The 22,500-nt window shown below is 51.8% G+C and overlaps 5 protein-coding genes across 9 annotated transcripts in view; 3 read left to right on the top strand and 2 right to left on the bottom strand.

Annotated features, from left to right (window-relative positions):
- Positions 1-132: 132 nt before the first annotated feature.
- On the bottom strand, positions 133-1,157 carry LOC126577106 (H/ACA ribonucleoprotein complex subunit 2-like protein). The gene is made up of 3 exons (XM_050238517.1): positions 889-1,157; positions 752-824; positions 133-673 (listed from the first exon to the last, which is right to left on the bottom strand). Exons 1-3 carry the CDS (start codon positions 1,049-1,051, stop codon positions 442-444), a joined length of 468 nt encoding a protein of 155 aa, XP_050094474.1. The 5' UTR covers positions 1,052-1,157; the 3' UTR covers positions 133-441.
- A 267-nt stretch (positions 1,158-1,424) lies between these two features.
- LOC126575996 (membrane-bound transcription factor site-1 protease) lies at positions 1,425-7,281 on the top strand. 2 transcript variants are annotated; one of them, XM_050237045.1, is made up of 4 exons: positions 1,425-2,668; positions 2,736-5,802; positions 5,873-6,208; positions 6,307-7,281. In XM_050237045.1, exons 1-4 carry the CDS (start codon positions 2,039-2,041, stop codon positions 6,801-6,803), a joined length of 4,530 nt encoding a protein of 1,509 aa, XP_050093002.1. In that variant the 5' UTR covers positions 1,425-2,038; the 3' UTR covers positions 6,804-7,281. The 2 variants fall into 2 exon arrangements, with proteins under 2 accessions (XP_050093002.1, XP_050093001.1); XM_050237044.1 differs by having other exon boundaries at positions 5,873-6,235.
- Positions 7,282-7,808: 527 nt separating this feature from the next.
- LOC126574196 (tubulin-specific chaperone cofactor E-like protein) lies at positions 7,809-15,111 on the bottom strand. 4 transcript variants are annotated; one of them, XM_050234244.1, is made up of 9 exons: positions 14,144-15,111; positions 13,850-14,010; positions 11,921-12,200; positions 11,148-11,277; positions 10,486-11,069; positions 9,070-9,135; positions 8,898-8,997; positions 8,490-8,809; positions 7,809-8,419 (listed from the first exon to the last, which is right to left on the bottom strand). In XM_050234244.1, the coding sequence occupies exons 3-9, from the start codon at positions 12,040-12,042 to the stop codon at positions 8,227-8,229; spliced, it is 1,515 nt and encodes a 504-aa protein (XP_050090201.1). In that variant the 5' UTR covers positions 12,043-12,200; positions 13,850-14,010; positions 14,144-15,111; the 3' UTR covers positions 7,809-8,226. The 4 variants fall into 4 exon arrangements, with proteins under 4 accessions (XP_050090201.1, XP_050090200.1, XP_050090203.1 ...); XM_050234243.1 differs by having other exon boundaries at positions 13,850-15,111; XM_050234246.1 differs by lacking the exons at positions 13,850-14,010; positions 14,144-15,111 and adding an exon at positions 12,403-12,424.
- Positions 15,112-15,525: 414 nt separating this feature from the next.
- LOC126574198 (protein canopy homolog 3) lies at positions 15,526-16,662 on the top strand. The gene is made up of 2 exons (XM_050234247.1): positions 15,526-15,930; positions 15,994-16,662. The coding sequence occupies exons 1-2, from the start codon at positions 15,743-15,745 to the stop codon at positions 16,478-16,480; spliced, it is 675 nt and encodes a 224-aa protein (XP_050090204.1). The 5' UTR covers positions 15,526-15,742; the 3' UTR covers positions 16,481-16,662.
- Positions 16,663-16,966: 304 nt separating this feature from the next.
- Positions 16,967-22,500, top strand: part of LOC126575642 (plexin-B) — a 10,781-nt gene continuing 5,247 nt past the window's right edge. The window contains exons 1-6 of the mRNA XM_050236444.1: positions 16,967-17,911; positions 18,403-19,793; positions 19,877-20,108; positions 20,192-20,583; positions 20,651-21,457; positions 21,536-22,500. The exon at positions 21,536-22,500 is cut by the window's right edge and continues 869 nt beyond it. Of these exons, the coding sequence (XP_050092401.1) occupies positions 18,843-19,793; positions 19,877-20,108; positions 20,192-20,583; positions 20,651-21,457; positions 21,536-22,500 (3,347 nt within the window). The 5' untranslated portion in view covers positions 16,967-17,911; positions 18,403-18,842. The remainder of the gene's footprint in view (positions 17,912-18,402; positions 19,794-19,876; positions 20,109-20,191; positions 20,584-20,650; positions 21,458-21,535) is intronic.

Genomic DNA, 22,500 nt, shown 5'->3' with positions numbered 1-22,500 from the left:
GGTTTCGTATCGTAATCGTATGTTCGTAGATTGTTCGCCTAATAATCATGCCCCCGGTGTTATTTATTGAGTAGGATTTGGCCATTTACACGCGCGCAGACACGCATTAACCGGACATCGGACAAACTCAGAACTTGTTTTGCGCTGCTAACATACACTGTTTATTGGTATTTCGATGGACATATTTGAATGTATTCCGTTAAATCCCGCCGTAACGTCGCTAGCAGGCGCCGTAGCGTTACTTAATTAAAAGAAAATACAATCCATTTTGACTGTCTCGATAAAAGCTGGGTTAAATTCATTAAATTGAATTCATATCATGCCCCCTCATGCACATTTCGACTTTTGCTTCGAAACACATCACCGGGGAGATCATCCGCCGGTCTTGCTAAGACTTCAGGTTAAGGCTTATAATCTTAATACATTTCCGAAAGGCCCGTTTTACGATGGTACCGGCAGTGTGGATAGTTCCGATTTGAGCTTATCGTACAGGTCCTGGTACTCGGGATGCTCACGGATCATCATGGCAACCGTGCCGCGCTTGACACCCATCGCCTTTCCCAGGTCCTTCCGGCTGGGGGTGTAGCAGTACGGAATGTTCTTTTCCTCGCAGACGGCCGGCAGGTGGCACATGATTTCGATCGGTGTCACATCCCCGGCAAAGATGACCAGTCTGGGAGGAGAGAGAGAGAGAGAGGAGAGGCCAGATGAGTTTCATGCGTGCTCCGATCACAACCTACTTTGTTATTACCCCGTTTCACCTTTACGAAGGTGCACCTGAACGTCCTTCAGGCCGTTGCGGAGGAACTTTTTCTGTTTCGATGCTAAAAACGAAGCAGAATGGAGATTAGTACACACGACACGCAGGGGGATCGCTTTCCGTTCTACCTTTCTCGATGAGTTTGTGGATCTTCTTGGTCAGCTTCTTCGAGGCCATCGGGTGGGCGATCACGCTCGCGTTCCGTAGCTTCTCCTCGTAGTTGTCCTCCTCCTTCACCGACACGTCCATCGTCTCGTCAGCATCCGCTTTCTCTTGCTTTATCTTACCCATTTTTAAGGAGATTCGCAGGTTTCGTAGTACCTTTTAGTAAGTTGGAGGTTCGGATGCCGGCTCACTCGAGTTTGCTGTGCTGCACGTGTTTTGAGGGGGGCTTTGAAAACAACCTCGTTTGACGGTTCCTAAGATGATTCGCGCCCGTCAAGGTGGCAGCTCGTCTTCGATGGACGTTGTAAGGCTTCGCCAAAAGATAAACAAAAACTCGCAACTAAAAATTTAATCAATTAAAGTGTTTCTTTAACATAAAACACCTGTTCTTTATTTCAGTGGTAAAGTGTTTTAAAATTGCCTGGCATCGAGACCACAAGACCACCAGGTTCGCTGTCCTGCAGCACCACAAGGGTTGATGGATGGCCACAAATGTCAACCCCTCGAAGAAGAATTTGTTTTCCTCGAAAATCGTAAAAATGCGGAACTCTCGACGGTCCGCGGGGGCGGAAAGGGACTTAATGTAAAACGAAAAATGTGTAAAATCAATTAGCGTGTGTGGCAAAAGAGTGTTGTCGTATCGCGCTCGTTGAACGGGCCCATCGCCTACGGCGGAGCGCCACGGAGTGTATTGCAGTGAAACGACGATAGAATCGACAATCGGGCACCCGTTCCCTCTTTGTTGATAAGAAGCTGTGCCGTTCCCCGGGAACAACCCTTTCTACCGCGGACGCAGAGGATGCCGCAAGGTGACCAAAAATAGCGCAGTAAACAGCAGCATCGCGCCTCGGGAAACAACTTCCGCCGTTGGCGAGAGGATTGGTGAAAGTTGGGGGCTCGACCGGATCAAGGAACACAACCCTTTGAAGCTGCCGACAACAACAACGACAACGACGACGACGAAAACGACGAATATATCGTTATTTCTTTGCGCTGCGTTATCTATAGAAATAGGTGACCGTGCATAATCAGGTGTGTTATCATGGTGAAGTGGAAGCATCCGACGACTAGCAAAGTACCGTGCGACAGTTTTGCCATTTGTTGGCAGGCCTTATGAATGAGACAGAGATACCTGGACTTGGAGGAAAGATAAATTGTGCAACAAAACGGTGCCCCCCCGGTCGGCCTAGGAAGATGAGAATCTTCCGGCCAGTGGCCACAAGAACAGCACCAGCAGCACCATTCATCGATGTAGTCCGGTGGTCGTCGCTGGTGATTGTGGTGCTGGTGGTGCTACTGCAGTCACCATCTCCGAGTGTCGGTACACATTTCGTGCCAGCTAGCAATGGCACGGCACCACCAGGAGCAGCAACCGGCGACTATGTTGCCCATAGCAACATTAGTAATAGCGTTAGTAGTGATACGTTAAGTTATAGTAACGATAGTTTGGTGTCTCCTGTTACTCCTGCCATCGGCCACACAACGCCTGCTGGCAGCGAGAGGAGTAGCGATGGACCGTGGAACGGTTCGATGGCAAGCAAACCCTGCTGTGATAGTGTAAACCGTACCGAGCCGAGCGGGAGTGGTAGCGGTAACGGTAGCGTCCCCTCACCTCAGACGCACCGCGTAGTGATTGAGTTTTCCAGCAAAATCGTCCAGAACGAGTACATCGTCCAGTTCAATGGCTACTACAGGCAACGGGAGCGCCACAGCTTCATTCAAACCGCCCTGAACGGCTCGAAGGTAACGTGCAAAACCATTCCACCCGCCGCCTTTTGTTCATTTATGGTTCTCCTCTTTGTCGCCGTAGGTTCAAAAATGGCGCATCTTGCCCAGAAGCAATCCGGCACAGGATTTTGCCAGTGATTTCGATGTGCTCGCGTTGGAAGAACCGCCCGGGGGTGACGAGCACGATGGGCTAGCGTTACTACGTTCGCATCCTTCCATCAAAAGCATCTCACCGCAGCGTATGGTACAGCGGGAGCTCAAGTACGTACCGCTACGCTCCGACCGGCAACAACGAACATCCCGCAACGAGCAGGAAGAGGAGTACGATCGACAACTAGACGAGGATGATGATGACGATGACGATGAGGAAGATGAAGAAGAACCGGCGATCGATCTCGACGATCCCGAAACGAATGATTTCATTCAATTCGTGCAACGTCGGCGCCTAGCAACGGAAGAGTTTAGCCAGCAGCAGCAGCAACAGCAACAACAACAGGAGGAGGCTGCAGCTGCTGTTTCTGCTGCCGATCGACCCCCGAACCGTCATGCAAATCGTCGCCTACTGCGTGCCATTCCACGGCAAATCACTTCACTGCTCAAGGCGGACGTCCTGTGGAACATGGGCATCACCGGAAAGGGTGTCAAGGTGGCCGTTTTTGACACCGGCCTTTCCAAGTCCCATCCCCATTTCAAGCGCATCAAAGAGCGCACGAACTGGACGAACGAGAAAACGCTCGATGATGGCGTTAGCCATGGGACGTTCGTGGCCGGGATAATTGCGTCCGCCAAGGAATGCCTCGGTTTTGCGCCCGATGCCGAGCTGCACATCTTTCGCGTCTTCACCAACAATCAAGTATCGTACACGTCCTGGTTTCTCGATGCGTTCAACTATGCCATCCTGCGGAAGATCAACGTGCTGAACCTCAGCATCGGTGGGCCCGATTTTCTCGATCAACCGTTCGTCGATAAGGTGCTGGAGCTGTCGGCGAACCGGGTGATTATGGTGTCGGCGATCGGCAACGATGGCCCCCTGTACGGTACGCTGAACAATCCGGGTGACCAGATGGACGTGATCGGTGTCGGTGGTATGGATTATGCGGATAACATTGCAAAGTTCAGTTCCCGTGGTATGACAACCTGGGAGTTGCCCGGTGGCTATGGACGCCTTAAGCCCGACATCGTCACGTACGGGAGTCAGGTGAAGGGTAGCAATCTGAACGGAGGCTGTAAGTCCCTTTCCGGTACGTCTGTCGCGTCGCCTATGGTGGCCGGTGCGGTGACACTGATAGCGAGCGGTGTACTCGAACGACTCGACGATCTCAATCCGGCTTCGATGAAGCAAGCGTTGATCGAGGGCGCCCAGCGGTTACAGGACAACAATATGTTCGAGCAGGGCCACGGGAAGCTTAACATTCTGCGCAGCATGAAGCTACTATCAACGTACAAACCGAAGGTGACCCTATCGCCGGCGTATCTCGATTTTACCGAGGACTACCAGTGGCCGTACACGACCCAAAGCCTGTACTACAGTGCCATCCCGGTGATCGCTAACGTAACGATTCTCAATGGGATGGGCGTGAGCGGAAAGGTACTCGGTCGGCCAACCTGGCATCCGTATAGCAACGAGCATGGCCATCTGCTGAACGTATCCATCAGCTACTCCGAGCAGCTGTGGCCCTGGTCGGGCTGGATGGCGCTGCACATTGGTGTGAATGAAGCGGGTCGTGCTTTCGAAGGGATCGCCCAAGGTCACATAACGCTAACCGTGCAAAGCCCAGCACAGGGACCGGATGAGAGTGAACCACGGAACGGGACGGTTAGTTTCGCGATCAAGGTGCGAATTATACCACAACCACCACGCCGGAAGCGCATCCTGTGGGATCAGTATCACAGCCTGCGGTATCCACCCGGTTATCTGCCGCGGGATAATCTGAAGATCAAATCGGACCCCCTGGACTGGCGGGCGGATCATGTACACACAAACTTCAAGGACATGTATACGCACCTCCGGAACGCAGGGTATTACGTCGAGGTGCTCGGTGCACCGTATACCTGCTTCAATGCGTCCCACTACGGTACGCTGTTGATCGTCGATCCGGAAGAGGAGTACTTTGAGGAGGAAATCGTGAAGCTACACCGGGATGTGCTGGAGCACGAGCTGAGCGTGATCGTGTTCGCCGACTGGTACAACACGACCGTCATGCGGAAGATCAAATTTTACGATGAAAACACACGCCAATGGTGGATGCCAGATACGGGCGGTGCCAACGTCCCGGCACTGAATGAGCTACTGGCGGGCTTTGGCATTGCACTCGGTGATCGTGTTGCCGATGGGTACTTTGATATGCGCGATCATCGGATGTACTACGCGTCCGGTGCTAACATTGTACGCTTCCCGGCCGGAGCAGGTACGATCGTGGTCGAGCGTGATTTGCTGGACGAAGGGCTGGGTATCGCGATGCCAGATGAAAGTCGCCCGAAGGTTCGCTCCAAGACGGCCATCCTCGGTATGCTACAAACCGACCGGAAGGTGTACGGAACTGGCGGTAGTCGGATACAATCGGCCACACCAAACCCGGAGCCCGGTGTGCGTGTGCAGGAAGAGGGCAACGGGATAGAGGATGGTGATGGTGATGCTGGAATGGCATCGATCGATCGCGATTCGATCATTAATAAGCGGATTTTGCTTAACGTTCGATCGTTACCGGCGGACGAGGAGGATGATGTCCCGAACGAGGGTGGTGAATTCCGGGAACAGGATCCCGTGCCACCGGGGCAACAGCACCAGCAGCAGCAGCAACAGGTTGGACCACCCTCAGTACCGGTAGATGCGGTCGAGATACAGGAAGAACCGGTGGATGAGGAGCTGGGCTCGTTGGTATTGCGAGAACGGTCGAAGGTACAGCAGAATAACTACACCGGGCCGGCTGTATCGCGACCGCGTAAGATCGACGATGGAAACCGGAATGATGTCGGTCCGACCGGTGGCCGTATAGCCGTGTACGGTGATTCGAACTGTCTCGATTCGACGCACCTGGAGAAACCGTGCTTTTGGTTGCTCGATTCGCTGCTCGAGTACACGATGACCGGGCACGTGACGAGCCTGCTGCGGGAGCTGAACAGCAGCCGGCGTACGGAGCAGCTGGAAGGTAAGTTGCTGCTTCCTCTGCTATGATTAATCTATCTTATCGATTGGTCTGCTGATCTATCTTTTGACAGAAAATCAAAAACCACCCCAACGGATGCAACACAACAATCTGCATCTCTACTCGAAAGTGCTGGTCACGCACTCGTCGGTACACGCGAAAAGGCCCCTACCAAAATGTGACCGCCTAGAATGGGAGCAACCGGTAACGCTAAACATGTCCAGCCTAACCGGACTGAACGATCGGTTGCTGACGCTCGAGCAAGAACAGCAACTGCAACAGCAACGGCAACAACAGCTACAGCAGCAACAGCAACAGCTCATCCAGCAACGTCAATTGCAACAATCAAACAAAGTCCCTCCACCGATTCCGCTGTTCGGCAACGAACTGGATGATATTAACTTTTTCCGTAAGTTGGAAGTAGTGAGTCAGAAAGGTAATATGGGCTCGCACGGTCTCACTCCGTTCCCTATCGCTTACCTACCCCTTTTTGCCTCTCTTCTGTAGCATCGTCCGTACTGAGCGCAAACGATGAACCGGACCTACCCGGGTGGCGGAATAAGAAGACGGACAAAATACCTCCCAACGCACCGCCCTCGATCGGTGGTGGTGCGGTCGTCGGTGCCGGTCCGGTCGGTGCCAACGGTCCAACACCCGTGCTCGGTATCAAGACGGTTCCGCTGAGCGTAGGTGATCATCGACAGCAGCAACAAATGAACGAGCAGCTTCGGTTAGCGGCCCCGGGAGCCGATGGATTAACGAGAGGAGACGGTCCAGTACCGCGAGCCGGCAGTGTTACGGCAGGTCCATCGCAACAACACAGCTCCACGGCTACCGGGTCGACCAAACGCCACGATTCGACGGCATTCGATTGGATCACATCAAAGAGCTTCCTGCTGCTGGCCGGGATTGCGCTGTTCGCGCTTCTCAACTGGCTCCGCCGAACCAAAGGGTTGACCATTAAGCGAAGGCTTAATTATGTTTTCAAAAAGATTGGCTTCTGAGCCACAAAAAAAATCGTCAGCCAACAACACGGCTGACCCAACGATACCAAAATGGTGAAGGAAAGGAGGAGGGGGCTGCGCCAGTTCGCAGCTTTCCGATGTTATACACGTCTGTTTTCTTTTAGGTTTTCTCTGTTGTTGTTAAAGTGCGAATTTGTTGGTTTCGGGTGCTTACGCAGCACCGTATCCGAGGGGGCCTATACAATGGAGAGACAGATCCATGTGTGGTTTTAAGCCATCCAGGCACGTGGCTGGCTTTACGTTTGTCGTCACTGTCAGGGCGGCAGCCAGGCAGTCTGAGCGTGGATTTTATGATTACATACATTATGTATTCAAGAGAAGGGTAGTGCGTTCCACAGTTCAGCAGTTAGAACAGGTAGCAACAGTAGCAGCAATTGTGTTTCCCTCCCTAGTTTACTAGAATGGCAGAGTGGTGAATGAATAAAGTGAAAAATATTTGTATATTTTTATAACGAATTAGATCCTGCACTTTTATCTTCAGTTTTATGTTCAGAGAAAGAAGCTTAAAAGCACCCTTTACAGACTTTTATTCGAGAAAGAACCAGCGAGAAGCCGGCACAACAATTCAACGATCTTTTGTCGGTACGCAGGACATCTCATGAGGCAGACAGACGACGACCCAGTCCACTGATGATGGCACTGAGCAACCTATGAAGCTGCGAGCAAATGATCCGATACGAGATGGTAACTAGATTGTATCGAGTCTGTTATTGTTTATTGTTTTTCTAACCTATTTAAACATAGAAAGTGTACCTCACCATCCGAAGATGGTTGAAGATGGAAGCACGCACGACGCCTCTTCCATCTGGCAACGGCATACGGACCAGTAAGCAACAATAAGATCGTAAGCAATCCAGCAACAACCGAAAGCGATACAAATTCATGCATCGCAGCACCATTTTGAAATCCTTCGAAGGCAAACGTCCATTATGCAGGTTAGGTTAGTATCACAAAACAAGTACAATACAATCACGCACTCTCCGCTCCGATTACCGTTGATTATGAGTAACTCGTTAGTTTATTAGGCTGCCATAGTTTGATTCCAGTTCTTCTGCGCGCACATCGCTACTACTGCTGGGAGGGGATATCTTAAACAAGTTACGAAACAAAGCAAAAATGGGACTTTCGCAACCGGGGGCAAACATGCTGCGCCACAGGAAGAGCATTTCACTCCCAGTACAGAGAGGGGAACAACTGAATGGATGTGTGATCCGGTGGGGAGTGTAGCTGCTGCATTTGCGATGGAGAGTGGCATATACTTAAGTATACAAAGTGTGTGACACGCTCTTCATATCACAATATCTAGTTTATCAAAAAAAGGACACGGTCAGGTTGTTATGCTATAGCTGGGCTTCTTCTTAATCACTTGGTTGTATCACCAGTGGACTGTGGGGACCGCTTATCAACTTTTCACCTTCCGCTCGATGATGATCTCATCGCCGGAGCGGATGTTGTAGCTGTAGAGCACCTTGGTCGGGTACTTCATCTCCTCCACGCCCAGATCGCGCAGGTCCTGATCGACGTAGTACAGCCGCATCCGAGAGGCCGGTACCTCGAACAGCCGCTCCAACCGTGACTTCAGATCGCTTACCGTCCTATAAGGGAGACGAGGAACAAACGGGATATTATGCGTGGCGAGTTCCCTTCACCCCTCGATCCATTTACCTGTTCACGTCGACCGTTCGTTCAACCGTCTTGTCCTCGAATGTGAATCGCACCTTCACCTTGCGCTCCGGCCGCAAATCGATGTTAACGAGCGGATCCAACTTGCCGTGCACACCGACCAGTTCGTAATACCGCGGGGGACGCTCCGTTTCCGGTTTGTCCAGATAGTGGCGAATGAAGGACCGTTCTGCATCCTCCCGTTCGACCGCACCAATCGTATCGCCACCGTTCAGAATACTGATGTTTGGAAGCCGCGCTATCAGCAGCTGGCGCCGTTCATGCTCGGTCATCGAATCCGTGCGCGACCACAGTGGCCAGTACTGCAGGGATCAAACAAACCATAAACGCACGTGCACGTGATTAAGGGGATGATGGGAATGGATTGCAGCTGGTCAGATGTTCTTTTACCTGGAGTCGCACATTGTTTAGTGCCGGGAAGCTGGATAGCCGATCGATATCTTCCCATGAGTCAATCTTGGCATTGCTCAAGTTTAGCAGCTTCAAGTTCCTACAGAACGACAGTGAATTATTTCATTAGTCGTTATTTAAAGTTACAAAATCATTGTATATGATGACTTACGGAAAGTATTTATGACTTTCTTCGGCATTTTCATTGTTGCCCTCGGCATCGGTTGGCTTGAGAGACCTGATGGGATAAAGAGAAAAGATTAAATTAAGTTATCACATAGGAGGATCAACTAGTTTGCAAGATAACGAAGAGTTCTAAATAAATTCCTCACTTCTGACTGCCATCAAAGTCACTCAGACAGGACATTTCGTCTTCTAAAAGACGATTACTCCTTCCTAACTAGGCCGGCAAGGGCTGAACATATTCGAAGATACATATAATATTTATGCATAAATTAGTATTAGCAAGATCGAACAATGTTACATGATTCCTAGTAGCATATTAAAGAAGGTCATATAGGTCATGGCCAGCTGCTATTATCATCTATCATACAAGGTGCTTTCTTAATATTCTTGAATCAATAATAAAAGCACCCGAAATCAGTCCTCATCTGTAATCTACGCCACTCTAATCCAATCCAACGAATCATCCAGACATCACACTCCGCTGATTCCGTTTCCAACGTCTTCATCGCCCATTTTGTGCACACCGGGTGTTGCTTTGATCCAAACGACCGTCTGCCCAACACACCGCGCGTGTTCAATGTCAAAATCGAAAGTAAAAAGCGACGGAAAAAGGTGGACCAGATCCAAGCAACCGAAATCCAGGTGATAGCAATAACTGCCTGAACTGCTTGCTACCGATTTCGTTTATCCATCATATAACAGAGAGGCCGGCCGGGGAGAAGCCACCAAAAAACCTCACACATTGACCTCCTTTTGTTACTGCTCTTTTTTTTTCGTTGTGTCTCTCAACCCAACACGGATGATTCATTTATGTATTGCCGGGCGGTGCGCCACCCCATAGGAGGAGCCGTATCTACTGGGCAGAGCGTTGCGCTAAAGCTCCCTCAAAAAAAAAAAAACGATTTTGAACATTGTCGATCGGTGGATGATGATGATGGCGGTGTCGAAGGTAACGCCACTTTGTGGCAATCGCACGAGTCACGTTGCCCCATGTATTGTTGAATGTAAAATTAGAGTGTTAACTTTACGCAACACCAGCCACGAGTTTTACTGTGTGCTTTCGTGTATTTATAAACGACAACAAACAAATGTTCAAACTAATGGTCCCCCGGATAGGAACCAGTGTTCTGTAGCAAGAACGCACTGGAATGACCATCACGCGGCACCTATTAAACCAAACACAGATGGCAGGCACACGGCGTGTGTGCTACTCAACCATAAAGCAAAACACATCCGCTTCAACGCTAACCAGCCAACCCGCCAGAACGTTATCAGTAGAGTAGCACGCGTAAAAATATTGAAAAAGCGTCCCAGATAAGCGCTATCAATTGGTGAATTGTGTCCGGTCACGATGTGCGCCTCGCTTGCGCCAAACCGTTTCACTCGCAATTTGTCCACTTACCTCAATGGACAATCGGCCAGTACGAGGGTTTCGAGCTGCGGAAACACCCGTCCGATGCGACAAATTTCGCTCCACTCCGCAATGTAATTGCCAGTGAGGTGTACCTTCCGGACACCGGCATGCGGATTGGTACGATACGGTGGCACTTCGGTTGACGACGACGATGACGCTGAGCTCGTTCGGCTGCGATGATCGGATCCGGATGAAGATGCCGGTACCGGTTCTGCCGTATCATCGTTGCCCATTGATTCTTCTTCATTCTCCTCCTGCTTTTGACTAGTTTCCGGTGCCGTTGCGTTGGCGGCGGTACCGCCTGTAGTCGAACTGACACCGATGTCCGCACTTCCGGCCGTATCGATCAGCACGTGCGTATACTCGTTCAGGCTAAGGTGTAGCTCTTCGAGAGCGGGCAGCAACCGGAGCAGTGTCTCCACGCTGCACCATTCCAGCTTGGTATTGTTCAGCACCAGGTTCCGCAGATGATCCAGCTTCGTGACGGCCGGCGTCTCGATCGGTCCGGTAAGATGGTTCAGGCTGAGATTTACAAACTCAACCCGGGGCATGTGCGACAGAATGACGAATACCTGAGGCGAGGGGCAAAGAGACAGAGCGACGAAAGGGTTAACACATCTCTTAGCTTTTAAATGACCGCCGTCGCCTACCTCGTTCCAATTGTTCAGTTTATTCTGGGCCAGATCGAGCTCCTTTACGATACGGCATTTTTTCTTCAAATCCTCCGGCTCACCGGCACGATCGATGTTGCAATCGTTCAGTATAAGTAGCTGGGGTGTGCTGTGGGAGGGAGGGCGATAGAAAGAGAAAAAAGGAAGAAATGAATGGCGCTTCGAATAAGTATGACCCCGTGTGTCCGTGTTCGCGGTTTCTAATAAAGACCGTGCTCTGTTCCGTAAGGAGACGACGACACCAAACGCCTCCCACACAGTATTCGCAAACGTTAGGAGCAAAAATGAAACGAGATAAAAAGCGAATACGAATGGAGGCGTTCGAGGAACTCTCAGCTGTGGGTTCGGTCGGTTCACACACTACGCCGCAAGATAATTATCTCGCTGGATCGTGCGCGATCGTTTGGATCGCAAAGTACGCTTCGCCAATGCAAACGATTGTTACCACGGAACCCTTCTTCTTTTGAAGGCGAAAGATTCTCCAGATTATCTAGTTCTTTGAACCACTAATTAGAATTTATCTCTCAGTAAAATGCTAGCGTAAAGTATACTATACAATATTGCTTTTGCTAAAACTATTTAAAATCGATTTCATTTTAAAACATTCAAGTTTGAAGCTGCTAACAGACTTTAATCATGTCAGATGATAAGAGCAGAATCATATTCCTTATGCAACACCGTTTTCACACACGCATCTCGCAACCATTCTAATGCAGAACCATCCACTTCAAGGCCCTTTTTTCCCGACTAACCTTTGTCTCGGTGGCAGCTTGGGAACAAAGATGGACACGAGCACCTCTTCGTCGGCGTGGTCCTCTTTGTCGTCCGGCTCCAGGCCGTACTTTTCTTCCAGTGCTTCCAACAGTGTTGGCATTTTGGGGTGGCCCTGGTTGGCTCGTGATTTAAGAACAGTAGTGTGCCTTCTCCTTCACCTTCCACACTCAGTCTGCGTTCTGGTGTTCCCTGGTTTGCTGTCCTTAGTGACAAAAATCATTCGTCGTGGTTGCAGTTGCTGTCTTACTTTGGATTTTGCTGCAAGAAGAAAGAAAACAGTGGTCAGTGGGGATGTTAGATAGCAAGGTAACACATTGATAGGAGATTGCGTCTTATCACGCGGTACACAACGAAGCACTGGAGACGTTGAGTCACTTTCTGTAGTAGGCGCTGGTTTATGTTCTCTCTACACGCGTACATAAAGCACCTACACTTTCCATCTCGAAAGCATCGATTTCACCTTTTTTTCTTCAACAACTGTATCCCCGCGTGGGTTTCGAGCTAGAATTCGAGTCGCCCCGGACGTGCCCTAGTACCAATGGCACTAACTAGTGGCTTCTTATCCACTGAAAACGCATCTAGTACCCGCTCTCGCTAGACCGGCTATCGTGGTGGTACCGCGAGATCGCTGGTCGCGGGTTATTTACTATATTTAAAGCCATTATTATACAATCCGAGCGAGAGTAGGCCAATCGAATGACGACGAAGCGGCAGGGGGGAAAACGGTTGAAAGAAAAACGGAAAAATCGAGAGCAGAGCGCGCACTCAAAGCGCACAAAAGCGAAAACGCGAAACAATCGTATCGTCTTTGAAAAGGGAGGCCTACTTCGTCACCGCTCTCGCTCGCACGCATGCACGCGATGCTTTTTGTTTACATACCCTCGGGGGTGGTTGGTCTACTACCTACCACTACTACGAATACTAGTGACCGATTGGTGTGCGAGCGAGTGTGCGTCATCGTGGTGAAGGCGCGTGCGGTAAAGAGTTGGCACGCGAATCGTGCTAACCCCCCACCCCCCCTCATGTACATGCAGCATCATGCGGCTCCGGAGAAGGGGCTGAAACAGCTGATTGTGTTGTGGAATGGGGGGGGGGGGGAGTGCCCGTGGAGCGAGCGCATTCTAGCGTGTTAATAATATACCAGGCCCACTGCAGCAAGGGTTGAAGGTCCCCACAGCAAATGGCACGAAGAATTAAGAAATGGGTCCCGCGCTTTCTTGGGCCACGGATCGAAGTTACTGCCAATCGGCAGTGTAATAAATTGAGCCGAAGAAAAAGATTCTGGCTTTTGCCTTTTCCGGCAGGACCACCTCTGGAGTGGCTTGTCCACTACAAAGACTATTAAAACGCGAGTTTTGTGACCGCGCGCATCGGACGCCGACGGACCAAAACGGTAGTTGCGCTAAACCCACCCAGGAGCACTCTGCGGATCGTGTATCCTTTCCCTTCCCTTCCCTTTTCTGCAATCTACCCTTTCGCGTCTTTCGCGTACCACCAGCGGCAGCAGCCCGAGCACCAGCGTGATGAAACTTCGCCTCGCAACCGTGGTCTCCCCCCTTCCACTTCCTAGAGCAACGCAGCGCTCATGTTCAGCGGTCGCGAAGGTGAATCACGTAACAAAGAAACGTACGTCTCGCGAACGGCAATCATGCAACCCCCCAGTCTTCGAACCGACGAAAAATTTGAAATCACGCTCCGAATGCGGAGTGGTGCGTTGAAGTTGGGGGGTGCCGTGTTGGAGGACGAAGCACATGGCGAAGGTATAACCTTCTAGGTTCTTCTTTTGCTTCTTCTCGGTGACATTCACTCTTCGTCCAACAAAGCATAGATCGATGGAGCAGCATGCGAATCCTTGGGCGACATCATAGTAGACTAAGTAGAATTTTTATATCCCAGCTCCCACTTACCTGGTTTTCCGTTTTTTTTTGCTTCGCTCTCTGCGGTATAATTTTTAATAAACTCCTTTCGGCGATTTTTGATTTTCCATACGAAACGGTGGCTCCAACACAAGAAACTACGGTGCCGTTGCGCCAGCGAGTGATCGGCGATTTGGAAACGTTTAATTTAGCTGCAAGGGCACACGACGGTTACTTCTGAGCTGCTGCTCTCTTCACTTTGAATTAGTGTAAAGCCCTGACCAACCCCATTCACAACGCCGCCGCCGCCGCTCACTCAAAGGACGCAAACGCAAATAAACACACAAGTCGTCGGGGTGGGGGTGGCTGCATCGAGCGAAGATAGTTTTCTTGGGGAGGTTTTTCTTCCCCCTTTCTTCACTAAACCATCTGGCCCTTGGGTCCTGGTCGTCTCGGGAACGGTGGCTGGCTGGTTTGTAGGGCAATCCAAAAATAAAAATCTCGAAAAACGCAGTAACCTACGCGTTCAATGTCAAACACTAAAGCGATTCCGTCGCTCGTATAGCAACCCCAGGGGGGTGGGCTAAAGGGGTAAGTACACACGGACGCACGCACGCACGCACGGTCGAAAACCCGTTCTGGACTTTCTCTTTTAGCACAGCACGGCCGATACGGGATTTGTTTATTAGCACGATGCGTGCCACTTTGTTTCACACAACACAGCGAACAACGGAACGGATTTCACACAAAGCACCCGAAGGGATGCACACTTCACTTCTATTGGCAGCCTTCTGGGGGAGGCTGGTCGCGCTGGTCACTAAAATTGTGAGCTGTTGCTGCGCACTATCGTCGTTAAATCAAATATCGCGAACACTCTTCTCTGGCAAGCGAGACAAACACGCGCGCCGCCGGATTCTCGGAAACTGGTCGTGGCCGCGCGAGTACAAACTCTCTTTACCAGCCACCCCTCTCGCGCGTTTGGGGTGGGGGGTTGACACAGACCGTTGCGCTGCTTAGGGATGGGGTGTTGGGTGGAATAGATTGTATTTTTCTGTGTATTCTTCTCGCGTCAACCCGTGGTCATCCCGGATTCCTGATGCGCAATAGAGGGAAAGAGTTGGCACCAGGTTAGATTGTCGGCCAATTAGCTGGGGACAACTGTTAACAGCTGTTAACTAATATCCGTAAAAGAGCATCAAAAGGCTAGTTTTGCAATTATGTTCCCTTTTGTTCCTTGTTGGCAGACAAAACAAAGTCTCCCGAACCCCAAACAAACAGGTTTCTGTACACGATGCACTCATACACTTGCACTTGTCCGTTTCGTACAGCTGTGTGCGTCCTTTTGTTTACATTTGCTGGTATACAACCTTTCTTCGTAGTCCTGTCCCTTCGAAGTTGGTTGAAAGATACTGGATTTTCCGATTTATTAAGTGAATTAAGATTTTTATCCAATTCCGATCGAATCGGCGGCTTTTTAATGTGTGTTCTCGTTTATTCCCCCAACAGCCAGGTTGTTCGAGAGAGCCAACTTCGAGCGAACTCTCCCGAAGCACAGGGTGATTCTACGAACGCGATGTAGAAATGTCGGAAAAACGGAAGATCTGTCCCTCGGGTGTTTTGTTCTTCTTTTCAGAGATTCTACAAATGTTCCCAAATCATGTTCCCAAAACAAATGATGTACAGTGTGTTTTAAAAAGCGGTATAAATCGAGTCGCTGCGCACCCCACCCCACCCCCCGCGGTAGCAGCGAACGCGAAGCCATAAACGGAGGGACCTGTTTAGTGAAGACACTTTCAGACAAGACATCAACAACAACCCACCGGAGGTCATATCAAGCGTGTACGTTCAACGAGCAGCATCTCAACGTTTGAGTAGAATCTCCTGATAAGGCCGCCATCGGCTTACGTGGTTTTAGGCAGCACCCCGCGTTCCGTGGAACCAGATATGCAGCGACTAGCGCTCCTGTTGTTCTGTGTCCTGTTGGGCATAACGATTCACCCGATTCAAGCTGGACCCGAGGAGAACGAAGGCGTCAAGTATGCGGACCGCTGTGAAGCTTGTAAAGTGCTGGCCACGGAGCTGCAGGCCCGACTTTCCGAAACTGGCCGTTCCCACGACGTGATCGAAACCGGGTAAGTCTGAAAACGTGCACCACTGCCCTCAGAATAACAGTTACCCCCCTCTGCTGATTGCAGGTACTCGGTGAATGATGTGAAGCCCAAAAAGCGTACCGAGTACCGGCGCAGTGAGCTCCGGTTGATCGATACGCTCGAGAACGTTTGCGAACGGATCCTGGAGTACAACATCCACAAAGAGCGCAAGGATAGTACGCGGTTCGCGAAGGGCATGTCGCAAACGTTCCAAACGTTGCACGGTCTGGTGGACAAGGGCGTAAAGGTGGATCTGGGCATTCCGTACGAGCTGTGGGACAAACCGTCGGCCGAGATAACGCAGATGAAGACGCAGTGCGAATCGCTGATCGAGGGGTACGAGGACGTAATAGAGAAGTGGTATTTTGAAAAGCAGGACGAGAAACCGCTGATCGAGTACCTGTGCGTGGATAACGTGCTGAAGAACAAAAACACCCAGTGTCTCAATGAGACACTGGAGGAAAAGAAGGAGGAGAAGGAGGCGAAAAAGAAATCAAACAAAAAGAAGAAGCAGGACAAAGAAGAGCTGTGAATTCTAATCTGGAATAGAGAACCATGACTACAAGACCACGTGGAACCGTCGAACAAGAGCCATCAATTATTTCCACCAAACCGTGTGAATATCATCATCGGCCGGTAATGCAACACTGCGACACCATTTATTGTTAAGTAGATCAACCAGGAAGAGATAAAAATAAACCTAATGCAATCAGAGTGTAATCAAATGTCGATTTACCGTCCCACTAACGAGCGAGCGAGCTGAAAATCAAAAACTCCCGATAAATAGCATCCCAAGCGAACAGCGTGCCCCGCGTGCACAACCCTGCCACACGAACAGCCTGCCCCATTCTGACAGCCACGGTGGGGAGGGGGACAGAGAAAGCAAGAAGAGCGAGCGAGAGAGGGAGAGCTGGCGTGCGAGAGAACAGGATCGAACGAGAGTGTGCGCTCTCTCGCTCACCCATTAATCTTGTCATAAACAAGTTTTTTTTTCGTGAACCAACAAGAACCAAGAAAAGGTGCGGGTGCGTGGGTTTTTTGTTTGGTCGCATTTTTGGGGCAAAAATTCATCTGCGGCCAAAAAACAAGTGAAAAATCAAACCCTAGGCGTGCGAAAAGTGGAACAAGCTGTAGGGGGGAAGCAGTGCATCGTGCGTGAAAAGAAAGAAGCCCGAGTGAATCAAGAACGGCAGCAGCAGCAGCAGTGCAGAGCAGGCCGAGAGAAAGGGGCAGCAGCAAGATGGCGGTCGCCCACTAAGAAGAAGGAACCGCGCGGTGGCCGAAGAGAAGAGAGGTCAAGAGACGGGGAGAACTGTCTCCCCTCGCCACCCCCTTCGATTCGGAAGGAGCATGATCCATGGGGGTGTAAGTGGGTGGGAAATTCTTTTGGCCAAAAACGTGAAACAAATCAAACAGGACGAGAAGGACATTGTGTGATTTGCGCAGATTGCAGATCGATTGCGGTGAAAAATCGCGGGTGGAAAATCGGTGACCGTGTGGTGTGGTTCGAAGGAAACAAGAACCGTGATCCAAAAACCCGTGTGCCTCGTCGGTGTGCCAGAAGGGGGGGAAAGGGAAGCGGAGTGGAGTATGGAACTGTGCGTGTCGTAATGGATGCGACGAGCGGTGTCGGTGGGTGTTGGATAATTAACGCTAGAACACAACAACACGACGGCGGCGGCGGCAACGGCTGGTGCTCCAGCTGCGGCCACTCGACGACAACGACGACGCTGGTATACGGCGACGGCGGATTGCTGCAGCCACGGCGACGACGACGACGGTGGCAGCAGTGCAACGCAAGCAGCGGCACTTCTTCTTCTTCTTCTCCGTGTGGTCCCGGAGCTGCATTTACGGAAGGAACGGCAAAATTTATCCTGCGAGCGAGATAAAGGAAAAGCCAAGAACCAATAACCAAGGCGCGCGCGTGCTAGAAAGAGAAACGGCAGCGAGAGGAAGAGGAGAGGTACGTGCGGTGGCGACTGCTTCTTCCCTGCCGTCCGTGCAGTGCTACTGCGAAAGGAGTTCTCTCCCCCCCTCCCCCTTACTAAATACCTTTAAGGAGCCCAATCGCGACTCATTCTTTTGCTCCTCATTCGTTCCGGTCCGCACATCCCTCCTCCGTTCCCGTGTGTTCCCTTTTATTTTCCTTCTTCACTGTTTTTTTTCTCTTCTTTTTCGTCATCAAGAGCGCGTGCACAAAGCACGATTTGTCGCCCCTCAAGTTGCGTCCCCTCGCCCCCGGCCCACCCACCCCCACCAGCGCACACTCGCGTGCGTGTCTCCCTTCATTTCATTCTAACTCCCCGGCCCCTTTCCCACCCCTCCCCTTCGTTCCGTCCCCGTCTCACGCATCATTAGCCTACTCTAATGTGCTGCTTCTGCTCTGTTCTTCGATTTTCGCGTACGGCGCTTGCGTATGTGTTGTGTACGGCGCGACGCGTTATCCTTTCACAGAATTGGCCCCCTTCTTCTTCTTCTGCTGCTGCACGGCGACCACAACGACAACGACGGAGGTGGTGGTGGTTGCTTTTATTAGGCGGCTTCTGGAACGGACGAGGCGCGGTGGTAACCGAATCATCATCGCCAGACCAGACCAGACCAGAGGGTCCTTCAGACAGTGAAAGAGAGGGAGAGAGAGAGCGATAGGGGGGAGAGTGAGCGAGTGAGAAAAAGAGACAGAGTGGAGACGACGCGTCTAGTGTGCAGTTTGTGCAGTTTGTGCATCCCCCCTGTGCGGTATCACTCTCAATCCTCCCACCCCCGTGTGAATCCGTGTGTTGGTCTGCTGTCCTGCGAGCGGACAGCGGCAACAGCAGCAGCAGCAGCACGGGGCACCATAACAGTAGTAGGCAGCATCGGCAGGAGCAGTCGCAGCAACCGTTGCCTCGATCTCGATGAACACGATGAGCAGCAGCATGCACCTGCTACTACGGCTCATACTGCTCCGGTTGGTCAGCGGTATGCTGCCGCCGCTGGATGCTGTGCTGAAGGCAAAACAATCGCAATCGACGGCGTCAGCCGCGACGGTCGTGACGGCTTCCGATGCACTCCACCATCACACCCGCCACAGCCCCCTAGATGACATCGTTGCCCGATACCGACTGTCGGTGAACGGTTCGACGGCATCATCCTCCCATCGTTTCACGCACCTTACGTACGATCCGAGTAGACGTATGTTCTATGCCGGTGCCACGAACCGGATACTGCAGCTGAACGAAAACCTAACGCTACTGCGTGAGGCCGTGACGGGCCCTAAGCTGGATTCCGCCCAGTGCCATGCGGCCGGTTGCCCGCAGGACGAAGCGCTCGAGGGTGTGCAGGAGACGGACAATCACAACAAGGTGCTGCTGTACAACCGGGACGGTGATACGCTGATTGCCTGTGGCAGTGTGCATCAGGGTGCGTGCGAGATTTACTATCTGAGCGGTCGGTTCCCGGAATCGGTCAAACCGATCGAGGTGGCACTAGCCGCGAACGATGAGCACTCGTCGACGTACGCGTTTATCGGACCGAGCCGGTATCAATCGTGGAAGCGCGAAGATATCATGTACGTCGGTACAACGTTCACCAACGTTGGGGACTATCGGCACGATGTACCGGCCATCTCGTCCCGGAGGTTGGACGATCTGACCTACGCCGAGTTTTCGATCCAGCAGTCCAACATCAACATCGACGTGAAGTACCGGGATCACTTTCTGGTGAACTATGTGTACGGTTTCAATAGCAGCGAGTACGCGTACTTTGTGCTGGTCCAGAAGAAATCGCATCTGGCCGATGAGGCCGGTTTCGTGACGCGGTTAGCGAGGATCTGCGTGAATGATCCCAACTACGATAGCTACACGGAGGTAAGAAGCCCTGGGCTGTGGTGCCCAGAAATTCCCCTTTCGGTCTCACGGGTTACTTTAACTGCTCCCTTTGGTTGTTATAGGTAACCATCACCTGTATGGCGAACGGGACGGATTACAACATTCTGCGGGATGCGAAACTGGCCCAGGCCGGCCAGAAGCTGAGCGCTGACATGGGCATCAAGCGTGACGACTATCTGCTGGTGGCCGTATTCTCGCCGGCGAAGGAAATAACGGACGAACCGCAGAACCGGTCCGCGATTTGCATGTACAGCCTGAAGGATATCGAGGAGGTGTTCAACGAAAACATACACTGTACCGTATCGGCCAAACGCTTTCTTTGAGTGTGTTCTGTGGTTGTCACTAACAACGCTGTCTGTTTCCCTCTCTCACAACAGCATGCTTCAACGGTACGATCAAGGATCGCAATCTGGGTTACATTTCGGGTACGATCAACGATGGCAAGTGTCCGGTGGCCGGTTCGCTTGGCAACATCTTTAGCTTTTGTCACGTTGGGCTGAAGATCAGTGGCGTAACGCCGGTGATCGCTTCGGCAAAGTTTGGGTTCGGAGAAGGGGTCGCCCTAACGTCGATCGCCGTCACTAACATTGGTCCGCACACGCTCGCTTTCGTTGGTAGTAACGATGGGTGGATACGGAAGGTGTTGTTGTCAGGGCGTGAGGCGGGCGAGTATGAGCGTTTACCGGTCGATGGGGACGGTATGGCCATCCTGCCCGATACCATGTTTTCCCCAACTAACGATCATCTTTACGTGTTATCGGAACGAAATGTAAGTAAACCATCTGGCCCTGGGTATCGCTGGCAATCCCTTCTTAACGTCTCCTCCTCTTCTGTAGGTGATCAAAATGAAGGTGGAACACTGCGGCACGTTCGGTAACTGTTCCGCGTGTCTCGAGTCGCGCGATCCGTACTGCGGTTGGTGTTCACTGGAGAAACGCTGCACCGTACGGACGGCCTGCCAGAAAGATACTAGTGCCGCCCGTTGGCTCTCGATCGGTACCGGTCAGCAGTGTATCGATTTCGAGATGGTCGCCCCGGACCGGTTACCGATCGGACAGATGTCGGTCGTTCGGTTGGTGATCAAAACGTTACCGGAACTGCCGCACAACGCGCAGTATCGGTGCGTTTTCGGTAACGCAACACCGATCGATGCAAACGTGACGAAGGAGGGCCTCCTATGTCCGTCGCCTCCCGTAAACGAGCGTCCTACGATCGGTGAAGGACAGGATCACGTGCTGGTACCACTCAGTGTGCGCAGCTCGGAGACGAACAAAGATTTTGTCTCCCGTAGCTTCGCTTTCTACGATTGTACCCGCCACGACACGTGCCGAAAGTGTTTGGTTAGCAACTGGGGTTGCCACTGGTGCATCTACGATAACCGGTGTGCGTTCAACACGAGCTCCTGTCGCAATTCGGCCAACATTGTGCAGAGCGAAGGTGCGTGTCCACGGTTACGGCAACGATCCGGTCCGATCCTACTACCGAACAAGGTACCGAAAGAGATTCGGTTGGAAATCGAGAATCTACCACGACCACAGAGTGCCCACACGGGATTCCTCTGTACGGTGAACATCGAGGGTGCTCACATGGTACTGCCGGCCCGAGTCGAAGCGAACAAGTACATCGTTTGCGAGAAGACACTGGTAAGTATGGCAGTGCCTCTGGATGCTGCAGCACATCAGTCTTAACCATCGGTTGTCCTCTTCCTTTCTCTATTCCAGTATTCCTACGAGGCGGCCACCAACGAGTACGAGGCAACGGTGGATGTGAACTGGAACCGGAACCACTACATCGACACGGTCACGGTGGTGCTGTACAAGTGTGAAATTCTGGGCTCGCATCGCGATCATGCCGATTGTAGTTTATGTGTGACGCGCGATCCCAAGTACCAGTGCACCTGGTGCGGTCAGCAGTGCAGCTTCAACGAGACGTGTAGCGATGTTGGCAGCGGCGGAATGGTACAAGGCCGTGGCCGAGGAAGCCTTGGTCTAGCAGGGGCTGGTAGTAGTGGTGGTGAAGAGAGCGGTTGTCCGAGACCAAGGATCGATCTGATTAAACCACTGAGTGGCCCGATCGAGGGTGGTACGCTGGTAACGATCGAAGGCAGTAACCTGGGCATCCGGGAAGAGGATGTCCGTGGTCGGATACACATCGGAGAGGTACCGTGCGAGCTGGAACGCTATGAAATTTCCGTTCGCATCGAGTGTCGCACGGGTGCGGTCGGTACGGAAATGTCAGCACCGGTAAAGGTTGGAAATGAGGCCGGCTATACGATGTCCAGCGTCGAGTTTCGGTATCGCGATGTGCGGCTCGAGGGTCTCAGTCCTACGATGGGCCCCCAATCGGGTGGTACCAAGTTGGCGATCATCGGTCGTCATCTGAATGTCGGTACGTCGGCCGTTGCCTATCTGGATGATTACGAGTGTCGGATCAATCGAACGCAGGCCTCCTCAAGTCGGCTTACGTGCGTCACTTCAGCGGCTCGCTCGCCGGAACACATTCGCATACTAACGTTGCGCATCGATGGAGCAAATCGAACGCTAGCCTGCAGTACCGGTAACACGATCGAGGGACAACAGCAACAACAACGGCAGCGAGCGTACGGCGGGGGCGGTGGGGGCGGTGTGTCGAGTTCTGCAGCCGCTGGTACCTATCACAGCCGGTACGAGACGTGCAGCGTGTACAA

This window comes from Anopheles aquasalis, chromosome 3, assembly GCF_943734665.1.
Source record: "Anopheles aquasalis chromosome 3, idAnoAquaMG_Q_19, whole genome shotgun sequence".
Classification (NCBI taxonomy): Eukaryota; Metazoa; Arthropoda; class Insecta; order Diptera; family Culicidae; genus Anopheles; species Anopheles aquasalis.
This window is presented reverse-complemented; position numbering and strand designations above follow the sequence as displayed.